This window comes from Zalophus californianus, chromosome 9, assembly GCF_009762305.2.
Source record: "Zalophus californianus isolate mZalCal1 chromosome 9, mZalCal1.pri.v2, whole genome shotgun sequence".
In the NCBI taxonomy this organism is placed as follows: Eukaryota; Metazoa; Chordata; class Mammalia; order Carnivora; family Otariidae; genus Zalophus; species Zalophus californianus.
The window spans coordinates 5,748,353-5,762,130 of NC_045603.1; the positions used below are offsets into that span (position 1 = coordinate 5,748,353).

Sequence of the window (13,778 nt, forward strand, 5' to 3'; positions counted from 1 at the left end):
GTCCATGGATACCCTCTCCCCCACAAAAAACGCAGTAGTTTGCAGCTTAAACTGTGGATCGTAATGAAACTTCAATAAAAATTTTAGTTTTCCTTCCTCAAACCACCTTTATTTTGTTCATGTTTCCTAGGATATATGTGAATATAAGTCTCACTTTAGGAGACTCGAAACTCATGGCAGTGCCAGCGGATGTGAATTTGGATGTCTTGGAAGGCGTGGCCTTTGGAAAGGTTTGCAGTGCTGACTGCAACCCGCAGGGCCAGGCCTGCTAAGCGCAAGGCCAGGAGCCCAGTTACTCCTTTGTTTACTTTGTTTACTCACTCGCTCAACAAACAAACGTTGCCCTGGGCCAAGGAGCCAACCCCCCCACCCCTCCCCCAGGGCCCCACTCACAGGGAGCCTGTGGGTGGAGGCAGATGAGTAACAATCACAGGCTGGAGCACAGGGCCACCAGTGGTGAGCCCGCTGCGGGGCTGGAGGGGCTCAGTCAGCAGGGAGAGCCTGCGACAACCTAACGGCCTCTCCCTTCACTTTCTTCCTTGCCAGGTACTGGAGGCTAGCGGAATGCCCATGGATGACGACCAGTACGCTCTGCTGACTGCAAAAATAGGATATCAGAAAGAAGGGATGAGTTATCTTGATTTTGCAGCAGGATTTGGAGGTAGCTAATCTCCAGCACCAGCCCTGCTGGGACGCGGCTGGTGGCACTGCCAGGCTTGTTGAGCGGTGCCTCGAGGCTGCTGGGTTGAAGTAGCGTGAGCTGAGATGCGGAAACAGTGTGTGTTCTAAGACTAGAAACAGACATTTTTGTTTGATTTTTGTCTGACTGTGTTTCGGCCTTTTCTTTTCACTAAACCAAACTGTGAGTGCAGAATTTTGCCTCTACAGACTTCTACAGACTTAGAGCACACATGGTTTCTAAAATTTGCTCCAAAGCCCATGCTCCTTCCATCACGCTTCCTGTCCTTTGAGATTTTTCCTCCTGAGAATAGCTCCTGTTTGTCTGTGGTTAGCGGCACCCATGCACCACCCAGGCAAGTGTCCTTCCTCCTTTTCTGCAGAGAAGGACACAGAGATTCTAAGAGATTCCACGACACACCCAAGATCGCTCAGTGCTGGCCCTCCCCTCCCCCTGCCCCAAAGCGGTTGCCAGGAAATTCATGGCGTACAGCGCAGTCAAGCCTGGAAGCTGGGGCCTCCCGTTTGCCCCCTGTTCTTGTTCTACCCCCCGCCCCACACTTGGCAGAGGGATGACAAGCAGCCGCCCCCCCATCTCTCTCCCATGTCATCCTCCCCCTGGTCTCCACTCTTGCTGAAGTTTAGAGTGACAAATAAGCCCTCTAGAAAAGCTACAGAAGTCACACAAATACGTTGACAGAATACTCTTCTGTTTTGCTGCAAATGCACTCAGGCTGGACAGGGCAGGACATTTTGCTGTCCTCCCCATGTTCGGTCTGGGAGATGACTGCGCGGTGTGATGGGTTTCCCCTAGGGACAGTGGCAGCTGGGACTCCTCACCTGGAAAACGCGAAGGTCCCTTCTGACCACCGCAGACTAGCACTAGCGTTCTGTCCTAGGGGCAGGGGGGTCCCACGTGCAGGGGAAACAGGCAACTCGAGAAGCCATAGAATTTTAGAATGTTGACACTTTGGGTATATGACATTTTTGAAGGAGAACAAAAAGGAGGAAACGGAACTCACATTTATTTTAGTGCTTCCAGTGTGCCAGGTGAGTTCATTTTTCATGTGAGGAAAGCGGGGCCCAAGATGAGTCAGTCACTTGCCCCAGGTCCCAGAGCTGCAGGTCCTCTGCAGAGCGAAAAATTGACTCAATAGCCAACAACTGCTCTTGGCTTCCTCCCTACCCCTGTTCTTTCCCCCCCACTCTCCTCCTCCTCCTATGCCCCCCCCACCAGTCCCCCAGCACTGCCCATCTTCCTGCGTAGCCAGATGCTGACAGAGGTGGGGGTAGAGACCTAGGCACCAGGCTGGCTCCAGGGCGGGGGTCTGGAGTGCACACAGCAGAGGCGAGTTAAGCAACAGGGGAAGGTGTTATCTGCCAGGTGTAGTGAACCTGAGGGAGGCCACTCCAAGCCCAAGTTAAGGTGAGGTAAAAGCCAGGTTCAAGACTGGACCATAGGATGCCCACGAGCTCCAGATTGTCTGCCCACCTTCCATCCTACAGACCACAGCAGTGGAGAGAGGGTGGTGGTGACATGTGCAGAGAACCAAATCTAAAACCAAGTCCTAGGTTTGTAGCCTGGCTTTAAACAAGGCCACACTCACATTATCCCAACCTGATGGAAATAGGTTGTTTTTTAAGTAGAGATTATAGTTTCTTCCTCTGTTTTAGGGGAGAGAGAGGGCATAACCCAGTAAGGAGCCTGCCGGGCTCTGGAATCTGGTGGGCCAGAGTTCAGTGTTGCTGTCCATGAACTCTGTGACCTTGGGGAAGTTGGGGGAACCCCCTGAACCTCCATCTCTTCAAATGTAAAATGGGCAAAATAATAGATTTCCTTGCATGTAAACAAGGCACAAGAAGAGAATCCACCTCTTAAGTTTGTTGAAAAGACCAGCAAATACTTGAAGGCCCCTCGTACAGTGTCCAGCAGATAAGCGGTCAGGAAACACCTGGTGGATTAAGGAATGTTGATTGACTTACACATTGCTATGTTTAGGGCACGAGGCTAGGAACCAAAACTGGGCAGGAATTCTCATTCACTGCCTCTGGGAATGGAGGGGTAAGCAAGATGTCCTGCCCTGTTGGAAGAAAGGGCGGGCATGGTGGCCACTGTGTGCTGGCCGACAGTGTGGCCCCGCCATACAGAGAACGAGTCCTTGCAGTGATGGGAGAATGTCCAAGAAACTGAAGGGAAAGAAACCAGATCATAACCAAGGTAATGCTAAGTTCACTTCACAGAGCCTCATTCCCGTCGAGTATTCTGGCAGGATTTGGGACAGGAAGACATCCAGTGTTGCAACAGAAATAAAGAGGTAGGCATGCCACTAATGGAAGTCTTCTGGTTTGTGTCATTGTTTCAGATGCTAAAATGAATGGGCCAGAAGTGACCCCATTGCAGACTCCAGTTCTTTCAAAGAATAATTTAGACAGCTACTTTATAACCGCTGAAGAATGCCTGAAGCAGTTCCCCCAGAGACTGAAGGAAGCCTTCCGGGTAAACTATGACCTATCTACTGCTTGGCTTATCTGGACACCCCCCCAACACACACACCATGCTCCCAGCCCTTCAACCATGCAGGCTGTCACTCCGGGAGCCCGTTATGTTCGGCTCATCATGGGACACACCACAGACTCAGGCTCACCCCTTCTCTCCTTCCTGGGGAGGGGGACTCAGCCTTAACTCTGCAATCCCCTCCCCTCCCTGAGGTCCTTCCCTACTGCCACTTTGTTGGCTCTGCCTTCTGCCTCTCAAAGGCCTTGGAGAAATAAGGAGGGGATGGGGTGGGGAGGGTCTGGGCAACCTGAGTTACAGGGAATTTAGGATCCATTCATCCATCGTCTTCACACCACCCATTCACTCACCAGATGAGCATTATGCACTTAGGATAGGTTGGAATCTCTGCTAAAAGCTGGGGATGAAAGATAGGAGCTTCATCCATTCTGAGACGCAGATGATTCAGACACATGGGATTGCTGGTTGTAGAGGGAGCTGTAGCCTGCTACAGAGGCACAGGGAAAACACTCCATTAAGGAGGACTTCCTGGAGGAGGTGGCTCCTGAACCGAATCCTAAACCCCCAGCATTGTGCTGGCCAGAAAAAGAAATGAGCAAACACTAGAAGAGGGAGCTTGCTCAAGGCAGGTGGCGGACAGGTCATGGGCTTCAGGGAAAAGCTCACTTATCGGTAGGATGGGTCGCATGTGGAAGCTGGAATGGATAAGACAGGAGAAATAGACAGCAGCCATGTAAACACAGAGGCAGGCGTAGAACAACTTAACTGCTGTGGTGAGAAGTAAAAGGAGCAATTAAAGGGGGAAGATCAATTTAATAAGCCTACTGTATTAGCTATAGGGTGGAGGCCCCAGGGTGTGCAGGAGCACGTGGGTGAGGAGGGGGTGAGTCCAGAAGAGGAGGGTGGGGAGCAACCTGGGGGTGAGCTAGCCCCCACATGGTTCTGTGTTTCTGAAGCCTCTTCTCCACACTGACTGCCAATTGGAAATGCATTTTGGTTACCAAGCTCCCATTTAAAAATAAATGTATTTATGATGACTGTCTAGCTTGGATTTGCAGGATGGTTCTGACTTTGAACATTCTGTCCAGCCATCAGACCCTGCATCCTAATTCTTGGTTTGAAAAGCTGTGGTCCCCGTAAGCGTATGCGGAGAAGGGCTGGTCCTCAGTATTCAGTCTGAGCGAATGCCCAGCCCCAGGGAGCACAGAGCAGGCCAGGGTCAGGTAGAGGGTCAAGAGCCTGGTTTTCTGAAGAAGGAAGGCCTGGCTGAGGGCGAGAGGGCAGAAGGGGAGGCAGAGAGGCCCCGGGAGCAAGCATTCCTTCTGTGCCCATCAGCAGAGGGCCAGAGTGGCCCAGAGGGGTCCCAGGCCAGCACCCCTCTGCTGCCCTTACCTGGGGCACTAACTCACCCACTCTGTTGCAAGCCAGACCCCTTTTTCTGGCCTCTCCCTCCTCCTGTCTCCTCTGCACACCTTTCCCAGTGAGGGGGATTCAGTGGGGAGAGCCAAGCTCTGGGCTCGCACCACTGTTTTCCTACCTTTGGTCCCCGTGAAGCTTGGTGACAGCGCACACATGTCCCATATTTCCCAGTGATCTTTAGTTTAAATAATTACACAACGAACTGATTCAATGAACACTCGCTGACACCCACTCTATCCTGCCAAGAGTTTATAATCTAGTGGTTGAGAGAAAGTGAACCTCTAATTGCCAGAGTTTGCATGGTCTGTACTAGGATGCGGGTGACATCTGGGGTCATTGCACGTTTGCTTGTTGTCCTCACAGATGGGCGTGAATGAGGCAAAGTATGTGCCTTGATTTTTGAATGGGAAGGGACAGTCACTTTACTTACTTTATTGAGTTCCTATTCATGAGAAATTCTTGAATGTCTCTCCTCGTCAATAATGAAAAACCCAACTTGAATTAGTTTAAAATACAATCACAACTGCTGCCGCTGTCGGCCTAGTAATTCTGTAGCCCAATGAGGCCATATCAGTGCTCAGCTGGGGTCACAGCCACAGCTCAGGCCAAAAACCATGAAGAGCTGAGGAAATAATTCATCGTGACCAAATAAGGGACATCTTTTCTCCCTGACGGTGGTGAGGAAAGCAGGCCCAGAGAGCCCCTGGGTGACCCGGGGACACGACCTGACCACGGGTTCTCTGTGGCCCCTGTGGGCTCCCTCAGCCCAGGGACAGCGTCTCTGCAGGGTCCGGCACGTGTCCATGGATTCAGGTTTATATTTTAAAACAATCAGGATCTACCCCTCCCCCCCCCATACACACAAATGGGATCATTCCATACATATATTTCTCGACTTCATTTTTCACTTCATGGTCTGTCCTCGACATTGGACCTTGTGGGCTGGCCTCAGGATGTAGCCCTGATCAGAGCATCCCCTTTGCTGGTCCCCTGAGGACCGGCCTCAGTCCTGCCTGATTGGCCTGCAGGCCCCAGTCAGCTGTACCTTGACCCCTCTCCTCCTCACTTCACACTCCAGCCAGTCTTCTTCCTCACCTTCATGTCTTTGCACATTCTGTTCCTTTGCCTGGACTGCCAGTCCAACCCCTTTGATCAGTTAACTCCTACCCAAGCTCTGATCTTTCTTAAGTGCTCGGTGCTTCCCCTCACCTTCAGATCTGTGGGGAGATCGGCTGCCGTCCTTTCCCCTTCCAGCACAAGTGCATGTGGACTTGTAATCCTATGAGACATTAGGGCTGAGTTGTTCCTGAATCATCCACAGTAACTCAAATGGCTACCACAGTGCCTGCCATGTAATACATGATCGATATATATTTGTTGAATGAATAAAAGACCTCACATTCCATGCCAGGCTGTGAACTGGAAGGATTACCTACATGGCCTCATTTGTTTAAATCCTTACACTACCCTATCAAGTAGGCATTAGCATCCCCATTTAACAGATGGAGAAACCAGGGGTCTAATATGGGGAGAAACTTACCCAAAGCCACATGTCTAGTAGAGGTTGCATCTGTGTGACTCCAATAAAATTAGGAGTCTTCATTCTGGGGAGCCAAAGACCAAGATGTGGGGAATGATGAAGGTTTTTATTTTTGTGAAGATTTTCAATGTGGGTTCCATGGCATGTGGACTGTCCCCATCATCTGGCAGTCCAGGCTGGCAGTGAGCACAGCTCTCACGCCTAACTTCCGGCACCTGCCACACGGACTTGCTGTCTTTGGCTTGCAGCCTTTGTGCCCTACTGGACTGTGAGAACTTCGATGTCAGGGACCGTGTTGTAGTTACAATGTGTGTCTTCCCAGCAGAGTGCTTGGCACGTATTAGGTGCTCAGGGAACACTTGCCCTCTCCAGACCCACCAGCTTCATTCCACAGGTGTTTATGGAGCAGCGCTCTGAGCTGCAGATACGAGCAACAGATTAGAGCCCCAGTCACATGTTTACCTTCCAGAAAGGGAGGAGACAGTGAAGGCATAAGTCTCCAGTTTGTCAGGCAGTGACATGCTCTATGAAGAAAAGTAAGGCAGGGTGAGTGTCAGGGACCGATCAGGGTGCCGTTGTCCTGAGGGGGTCAGGAAATGCTCCCTGAGAGGTGACGTTGGAGCGGACACGCCAAAGGGTGCAGGTACTGTGGAGAATTCCCTGAGATGCCCAAGGCAGGCTTAGCATGTTCCTGGGCCAGCAAGGGGGCAGAGGAGAGGAATGAGGGCAGCGGGGTCTCTGGGTTTGGGGGCCGTAGCAGGACTTAGGACCGGACTGTGCATGCGGCGGAGAGCCGGCGGGGTGAGCAGAGGCGCAGTGGGCACTGACTGGGGCTGTGCGAGCGGTGGCAACAGTGGGGGCGCCCCCAGCCCCTTGTGCGCTTCCTGTGGGCTCCGGGGAGCGGCACTGGGACGGGGCGGCGCGCGCAAGGAAAGCAGGGGCCGGGCTTGACGCCAAGGTCTGTGAAAGAAAGCCTGTCATCTCCAGACGTGGGAAAGCCGAGGAGGAGCAAGTTGAGGGCGGGGCTCGGAGGTCAGGGGCTTGACCTGGGGCTTGTTTGGTTTGACATCCAAGCCGAGATGCCCCAGAGCCCCTGCAGATGTGAGCTTGGAGGGTGTGGGAGGGCCTGGCGCTGGCGGTGTCGTGGGAATAAGCAGCAAAGAGGTGGCCTGCACCCCGAGCAAGTCCCCAGCGGTGGTGACACAGGTACCTGCCTGCTAGATGGTGGTGCCCCTGAGAGGCAGGGGCAGCATTGGAAGTCGGTCCCCATACCTTTCGGTGCAGTGACTGCACATAGGAGGTGCTGAGTGAATGCAGGAGTGAAGACAGATCTCTCCACAAAATCCCAAGATGTCTGAACTAGACACTTGAGTCATAGCGGGTCTCGCTTTGTTATAAATAAGGCAGATCCCGGGACATGCAGGTATGAGTGCAGCGCCTCCAGAGTCACCAGAGGAACCCGCGGCGGTGGAGCAGGGTGGGGGGTGCGGGGGCTGCATCAGGTACTGATGGAGACGAGGGATGCTGAGGCCACATCATCGACTCTTCAAGTCTGAGACACAGGAAGTACATTCGGGGGAAACACGGGCATTGGCCGAGACAGAGCCCATTTCAAAGCCTGAGTGTCAGGCACTTGCTGTTTGACCTCGGGCAACAGTAATAGTAACAGACAACATGTTAGGGCACTTAGAAAACGTGCCAGGTGATTGGCATACATTAGCATATTCAACCCTCACCACCACCCCAGGAAGTAGGGACTTTCACCATCCCCATTTTACGGATGAGAAAATGAAAGTGTGGCCAGGTTAAAGATCTTGCCTAAGGTTACCCCAAAATGAAGTAGCAGAGCTGGGATTTGAAATTAAACAACCCGCCTCCAGGAGGGGCAGCACGGCCTCTAAATCACAAGTTCGCTCCCAGCCTCCATCTCCTCATCTGCAGGATGGGGATGGCCGTGCCCTCGTGCGGCACCACCGACTGAGCAGGCGCACCCGTGCCACGTCCTGTGGGTACAGCAGGCACGCAGAGCTTAGCCAGGGCTGGTTCCTCAGCATGGTCCTCAAACACCGGGCCCTGGCCTCTGGATGGCCCCTTGGGGTGCCATCCAGTACTGCACTCATTTTCCTGTAGAGAGAAGTCACCAAACATCATGAACCCTCTGTAGAAACATTGAGATCTAGATGTTTCTCTGCCCCGGAAAGCTCCAGCATCCTCTTACTTCCGGTGCTGGAAGGAGCGGTACCATAAGCAGAGGGAAGGGGAAAGATAAGCCCTTCTTGTCCCTTTTCCTGGACTCTTTGCATTAAAAGAGGGCACCGGAGAACATGGTCTATCATTTCTTGGGAAAAACATCATGGCAAGGATATTCCTGGAGGAGCGAGGGCTCCCAAAAGCAGGAGGGGGAAGGCTGCCCCGTCCTCGTTTTGGAGACGAGTCCCTCTGTGTGGGGCTGTAAGTGTGTTGTCGTCGGGGTTCAGAAGGAAGTGCTTTGACGTGTGCGTTTTGTTTTTAGGACCCCTACTCTGCCTTCTTTAAAATAGACACTGACAGGGATGGCATAATCAACATGCATGATCTTCACAGATTGCTACTGCACTTACTGTTCAATCTTAAAGATGAAGACTTTGAGCGTTTCCTGGGCCTTCTTGGCTTGAGACTCAGCGTCACTCTAAATTATCGGGAATTTCGAAATCTGTGTGAGAAGAGACCATTCGGAACAGATGATGTGCCTCAAAGACTCATTAGGTAAGAGGACAGGGCGGCTCAGCGCCTTTGCCCGCGCCCAATCCAGCGCTTCCACCATGCCCGCAGGGTGCCAGGGGGAGCAGAATTGCCCCCTGGGAGCAATTATTTTGTCTTTTTGGTGATTCCAGAAAAATCACACAAGGACTATGCGATCAATGTAAAAAAAGCTAGAAATTACAGGTGCAGATTAGAAGGTACAACCTCACCTAGCCACCCATAAGCATCATGTTGGCATTTGGCATTTCACCGTGAATCATACCAGTCTTCTTTCAAGGCACACAAATACAGATACTTACATATTTTCTCTTATAAAGTGGGGGTCAGGTGTATATGTGTGTTGCTCAGCCTTCCAAGACCTCTTGGCACCCTGCCCTTTGTCTGATCTGTGCTGGACCACTCCCGGGGGCTGCACGCTAACACTTGTCGAGAGGACACTCGTCCAGCTACTAACACGTCAGCCCACACAATCTGTGTGCATTGGGGAACCACGGAACCCCTTATGGTAATTGATGGAAACTGAGTATCATTTCAGGCTTTTCTTGTGAATGTAAACCTATACATACACAGTTGACCCTTGAACAACACAGGATACTTCAACCCTGCCAGTTCACTTATATGTGGATTTTTTTATATACATACAGTACAGTACTATAAACGTGTTTTCTCTTCCTTACGATTTTCTTTTTTTTTAAGATTATTTATTTATTTGACAGACAGAGACAGCAAGAGAGTGAACACAAGCAAGGGGAGTGGGAAAGGGAAAAGCAGACTTCCTGCGAAGCAGGGAGCCCCATGCAGGGCTCGATCCCAGGACTCTGGGATCATGACCTGAGCCGAAGGCAGGCACTTAACAACTGAGCCACCCAGGTGCCCCTGATTTTCTTTTTTTTTAAGATTTTCATTTATTTGAGAGAGAGATCATAAGAGTACGAGGAAGGGGGGCAGAGGGAGAAGCAGACTCCCCGCTGAACTGGGAGCCTGATGTGGGGCTCTATCCTAGGACCCTGGGATCATGACCCAAGCCGAAGGCAGACACTTAACCCACTGAGCCACCCAGGCACCCCTTCTTCCTTATGATTTTCTTAACATTTTCTCTTCCCTGGCTTTATTGTAAGAATACAGTGTATTTATACATGTAACATACACAATATGGGCTAATCGATTGTGTTCTCTGTAAGGCTTCCAGTCAACAGTAGGCTATTAGTAGTTAATCTGGGGGGGGGTAGTCAGAACTTCTTTGGGGATTTTTGACTTATGCGGGTTGGTGCTCCTAACCCCCTCACTGTTCAAGGGTTGACTGAATATCTTTTTCTTTTTATAAACCTGGGGTCAGCTGTGCAACTGTTTGGGGAGATGCAAGGACCCTTCCAGCTCTTTCCCAGGCAGTGCTCCACCCCCGGCCCCTGTCCACTCCATGCCGGTGAGGAGAGGAGTCTGCATGTCCAGCCCGGCTGGAACTCCATCTGTCTCCTCCATTTCTCCCAGTGAGAGTATATGCCCCCTTAAGCAGTAACAGCAATCCCAATACCATCTACCCCATTGAGATCTGTTGAATGCCAACAAACTTCAATGAAGAAGCCATTCAGCCGCTCCTTGACCAATACTACTATTTTTGGAAGCATTACCATCCACTACGATAATGCAGAGATGTGTTTTCTGCATAATAGTAACATTCACTAGGCTGTTCTGCCCTTGAGGTACCAGTGGCCTACTCCCTCCACCAGGCAAGAGAGCTCCCTGGAGCGGGGAGCCCTCAGGAGCCCCCATTGCTGGGCCAGATTGCATGATACTTGGCCAGGCTGCAGAAGCCCTCTGATACTGCTCTTTAGTTTTTCTCTCTGAATTCGTTGGTTTTATTTTGCCTGTACTTTAAGAAAAGCCAGCCAGAAAGAAAACAACTGTAGTCTCTCTCTAAGTGAAATGATCATATAGCATGTGAATTGGACACCTGCTTCCAATTGCTCAAGTTCTGAGGAGTTTTAATATGAGACTTGATTGCTTAACATTAAAACAATACAAAAATATCCTTCCCAAAGAATTTTCTGGAAAATGTATGCAGAATGAACCTAGAAAATTTCAACCACAAAGCGCCATCTTCCCATTCAAATGACTCAGCCTTCTTATTTGTATGTATGCCTTCATTCAACAAATATTTACTGAGGGTCTGCTATGTGCTAGTTGTTGCCCCGGGACAGGGTGATGCAAAGATGAATAAGGTTCCTTTTGAAGGAGATAATGGCTGTGTATGGGACAGGTACAAAAATAAAGAGCTACACTGAAATGTAAGGTTGTCTGAAGTACCACAGAGATGGGAGCAGCTAAGCCTGCTTGAGGTGCACAGGAAAAGTGGGACATCTGAGTGGGATCTTGAGGTGAGAGTAGGAGTTTGTCAGGTGCAGACTACCAGACGGCGGTTCAAGGCCAGAGAGCGGCACTTACAAAATCTGAGGTGGGAATGTCGAGCACATTCGGGAAATGAGGAGAGGATATGTGTGCAGAAATGGCATGCATGGATGGTGGGGTATGGTAGAAGGGGAATCCTGGAGAGGCAGGAGGGCCTGCTGAGAAGGGGCCAGAGAACTGGGCTGGGGAGTTCATCCTTTACCAGCAGGAGAGGGTTTTGTGCTATGGAGGGAGGGGGTCACATTGTGCTGCAGAAAGATCCTTCAGCAGCCCCAAGAGTAGAGGATGGATGTAAAGGAGGAGAGCCCGCAGCCCAGGGAGACCCAGTGTGGCCTCCAAGGGTCTGGTAGAGATAGTGCAGAGACCCCAACTAAGACACTGCTTTAGAAAGCCAGACCCTCCCATGGCCAGACCCCATGCCCATGCTTTGTGAAGACATATCCTTTAATACCCTGAAAGCGGGGGGTGGGGGTGGGGGAGGGGACTACTAGTAGACTTTCCAGAGAAGGGACCCAGGTGATGGGTGGGGGGCCGAGATGTGAACCCAGGGTGCCTGTTTGGAGGGCCCCCTTTCTCTGCCTAGAGATCTCACTCTCCTTCACCCGCCCACTACACCAGCCTCTCTTTCTTCCACCAGCCAAACCTCAATGCCATCCCTTTCTGGAAGTCATCCCAACCTCTTGCTGGGGCCCCTCTGCCTTCTGGGACTTCTTCACTAGCCAACGACATTATCAAAACAATACTTTTGAAAACTTTGAGGGTTGTAAATTGGTTGAAGAGAGTAAGAACATCTTGTTTGATTCATAACTGCAAAACATTTTCATTTTTAGATGTATAAATACTGATTAAAATGATTGGTCCAATGACCTGTTCCATTTTTATATTATCTCTTCCCTTCCAGTCTCTTCCCTTGTTTAAGACACACCTGCCTGTCCATTTATCTACTGACAACCCACATCAAGTGCATTTTGGTGCACGTATATCATAGACAATGAAACAACACTGTCACGTGTCCTTTTAGCAAAATTAGATGCTCCAGCTTCTTGTCACAAAATATTGTATGATCAGGTCCTTCCTGTTGAATGACTAGCTGAATTTAAAATACCTAATTTACCTTTTGTTCTTAGAAATATATCATTCACTTGTCAAGAGATTTGGCTTATATGATCCGTTTCACCATCATCACTGGAATCCAGAGTGTTCTGTCTGTGTGCACTCCTCTTCCAGTTCATCTGATCATTGGGAAACAGCTTCTTATCTGTTTTCTTCCCTCTGCCATTTGAGCATGAAATAAGCATTCTGAATTTCTCACTGTGTTCAATGAAAACTAACAGAAGACTACAAAGATGGTGTCACTGTCTCCTTTTATACTTCTTGAAAGATGCTGGTATACTTTGGGCAGTGCAATCAGGAGACTGGGGAGTGATTCATTTCAATATCATGTCCTCAGCTAGGCGATTCCCCTCATTTTTTGTTTTCTTATTGCTGTTTTAGTCTCATTTCTTGGGATAGTTGGAAACAATGAGTAATGATTGACCATTTCTTAGGATAATGAAATCGATCTAGTAAAATTGAAATCAAGATCACTAAGACCCCATAATATATATGAGAAGGGTCAGTGGACCCATGTGGCATTGCGATAGAATGAGTTTTATCTCATCAAGAAAATAAATACTTTTTTTGTTGTTCTTTGAAGGTTCTCTAAGAAAAACTGAAAGTCATGAATGCCAATTCCTTCCATTTTCTGGATTATATAAAATTATTATTTCTTCCTTAAATATTTGATATAATTCACCAAAGAAGTGATCACATCCTGGAATTTCCTTTGTTGGAAATACTTGAACTATGAATCTAGTTAATTTAATAGTTAGATCACCCACGATTTCTCTTCCTTTTTGAATAAGTTTTTGCAGTTTGTGTTTTTTCAGGTATCAGTCCATTTCATCTAAGCTGTTAAATTCATGGGAATAAAGTTGTTCATAGTATTTCTCCTTTCTTATTCTTTTAATATCTGTGGCGTCTTTAGCGATATCCCTTCTTTCATTTCTGATATTGGTAGTTGGTGACTTCTCTTCCTTTTTTCTTGATCTGGTTAGCTAAAGATTTATCATTTTATTGATATTTTCAAAGAACCACTTTTTTGCTTCATTGATTCTACTCTATTGTTTTTCTGTTTAAATTTCATTGATTTCTCCTCTTTATGATTTCCTGCTTTCTTCTTGCTTTGAGTATAGTTTGCTCTTCTTTTTTATTTTATTAAGTTTGGAAACTCAGATTTTTTATTCAAGTTCTTTCTTTTCTAAGAGAAACCCTAAATGCTGTCAATTTCCTTCTAGGCACTGAGTTGGCTACATTCCGCAGACTTGGATATGTTATGGTTTTAATTTTCATTCAGTTAAAAATACTATCTAATTTCCCTAGAGACTTTCTTTTGATCCACAATTATTTAGAAGTGTGTTTTGTCAATTTCAAAATATT

At 49.0% G+C, this 13,778-nt stretch overlaps 1 protein-coding gene across 9 annotated transcripts in view; it reads left to right on the forward strand.

Moving 5' to 3' along the window:
• EFCAB6 (EF-hand calcium binding domain 6) overlaps positions 1-13,778 on the forward strand; it is a 222,441-nt gene that overhangs the window by 134,546 nt on the left and 74,117 nt on the right. For 8 of the 9 annotated variants that reach the window (XM_027591704.2, XM_027591711.2, XM_027591707.2 and 5 more), the window contains 3 exons: positions 547-661; positions 3,042-3,175; positions 8,665-8,897. In XM_027591704.2, the coding sequence (XP_027447505.2) occupies positions 547-661; positions 3,042-3,175; positions 8,665-8,897 (482 nt within the window). The remainder of the gene's footprint in view (positions 1-546; positions 662-3,041; positions 3,176-8,664; positions 8,898-13,778) is intronic. The other variant, XM_027591706.2, reaches the window with a different exon arrangement.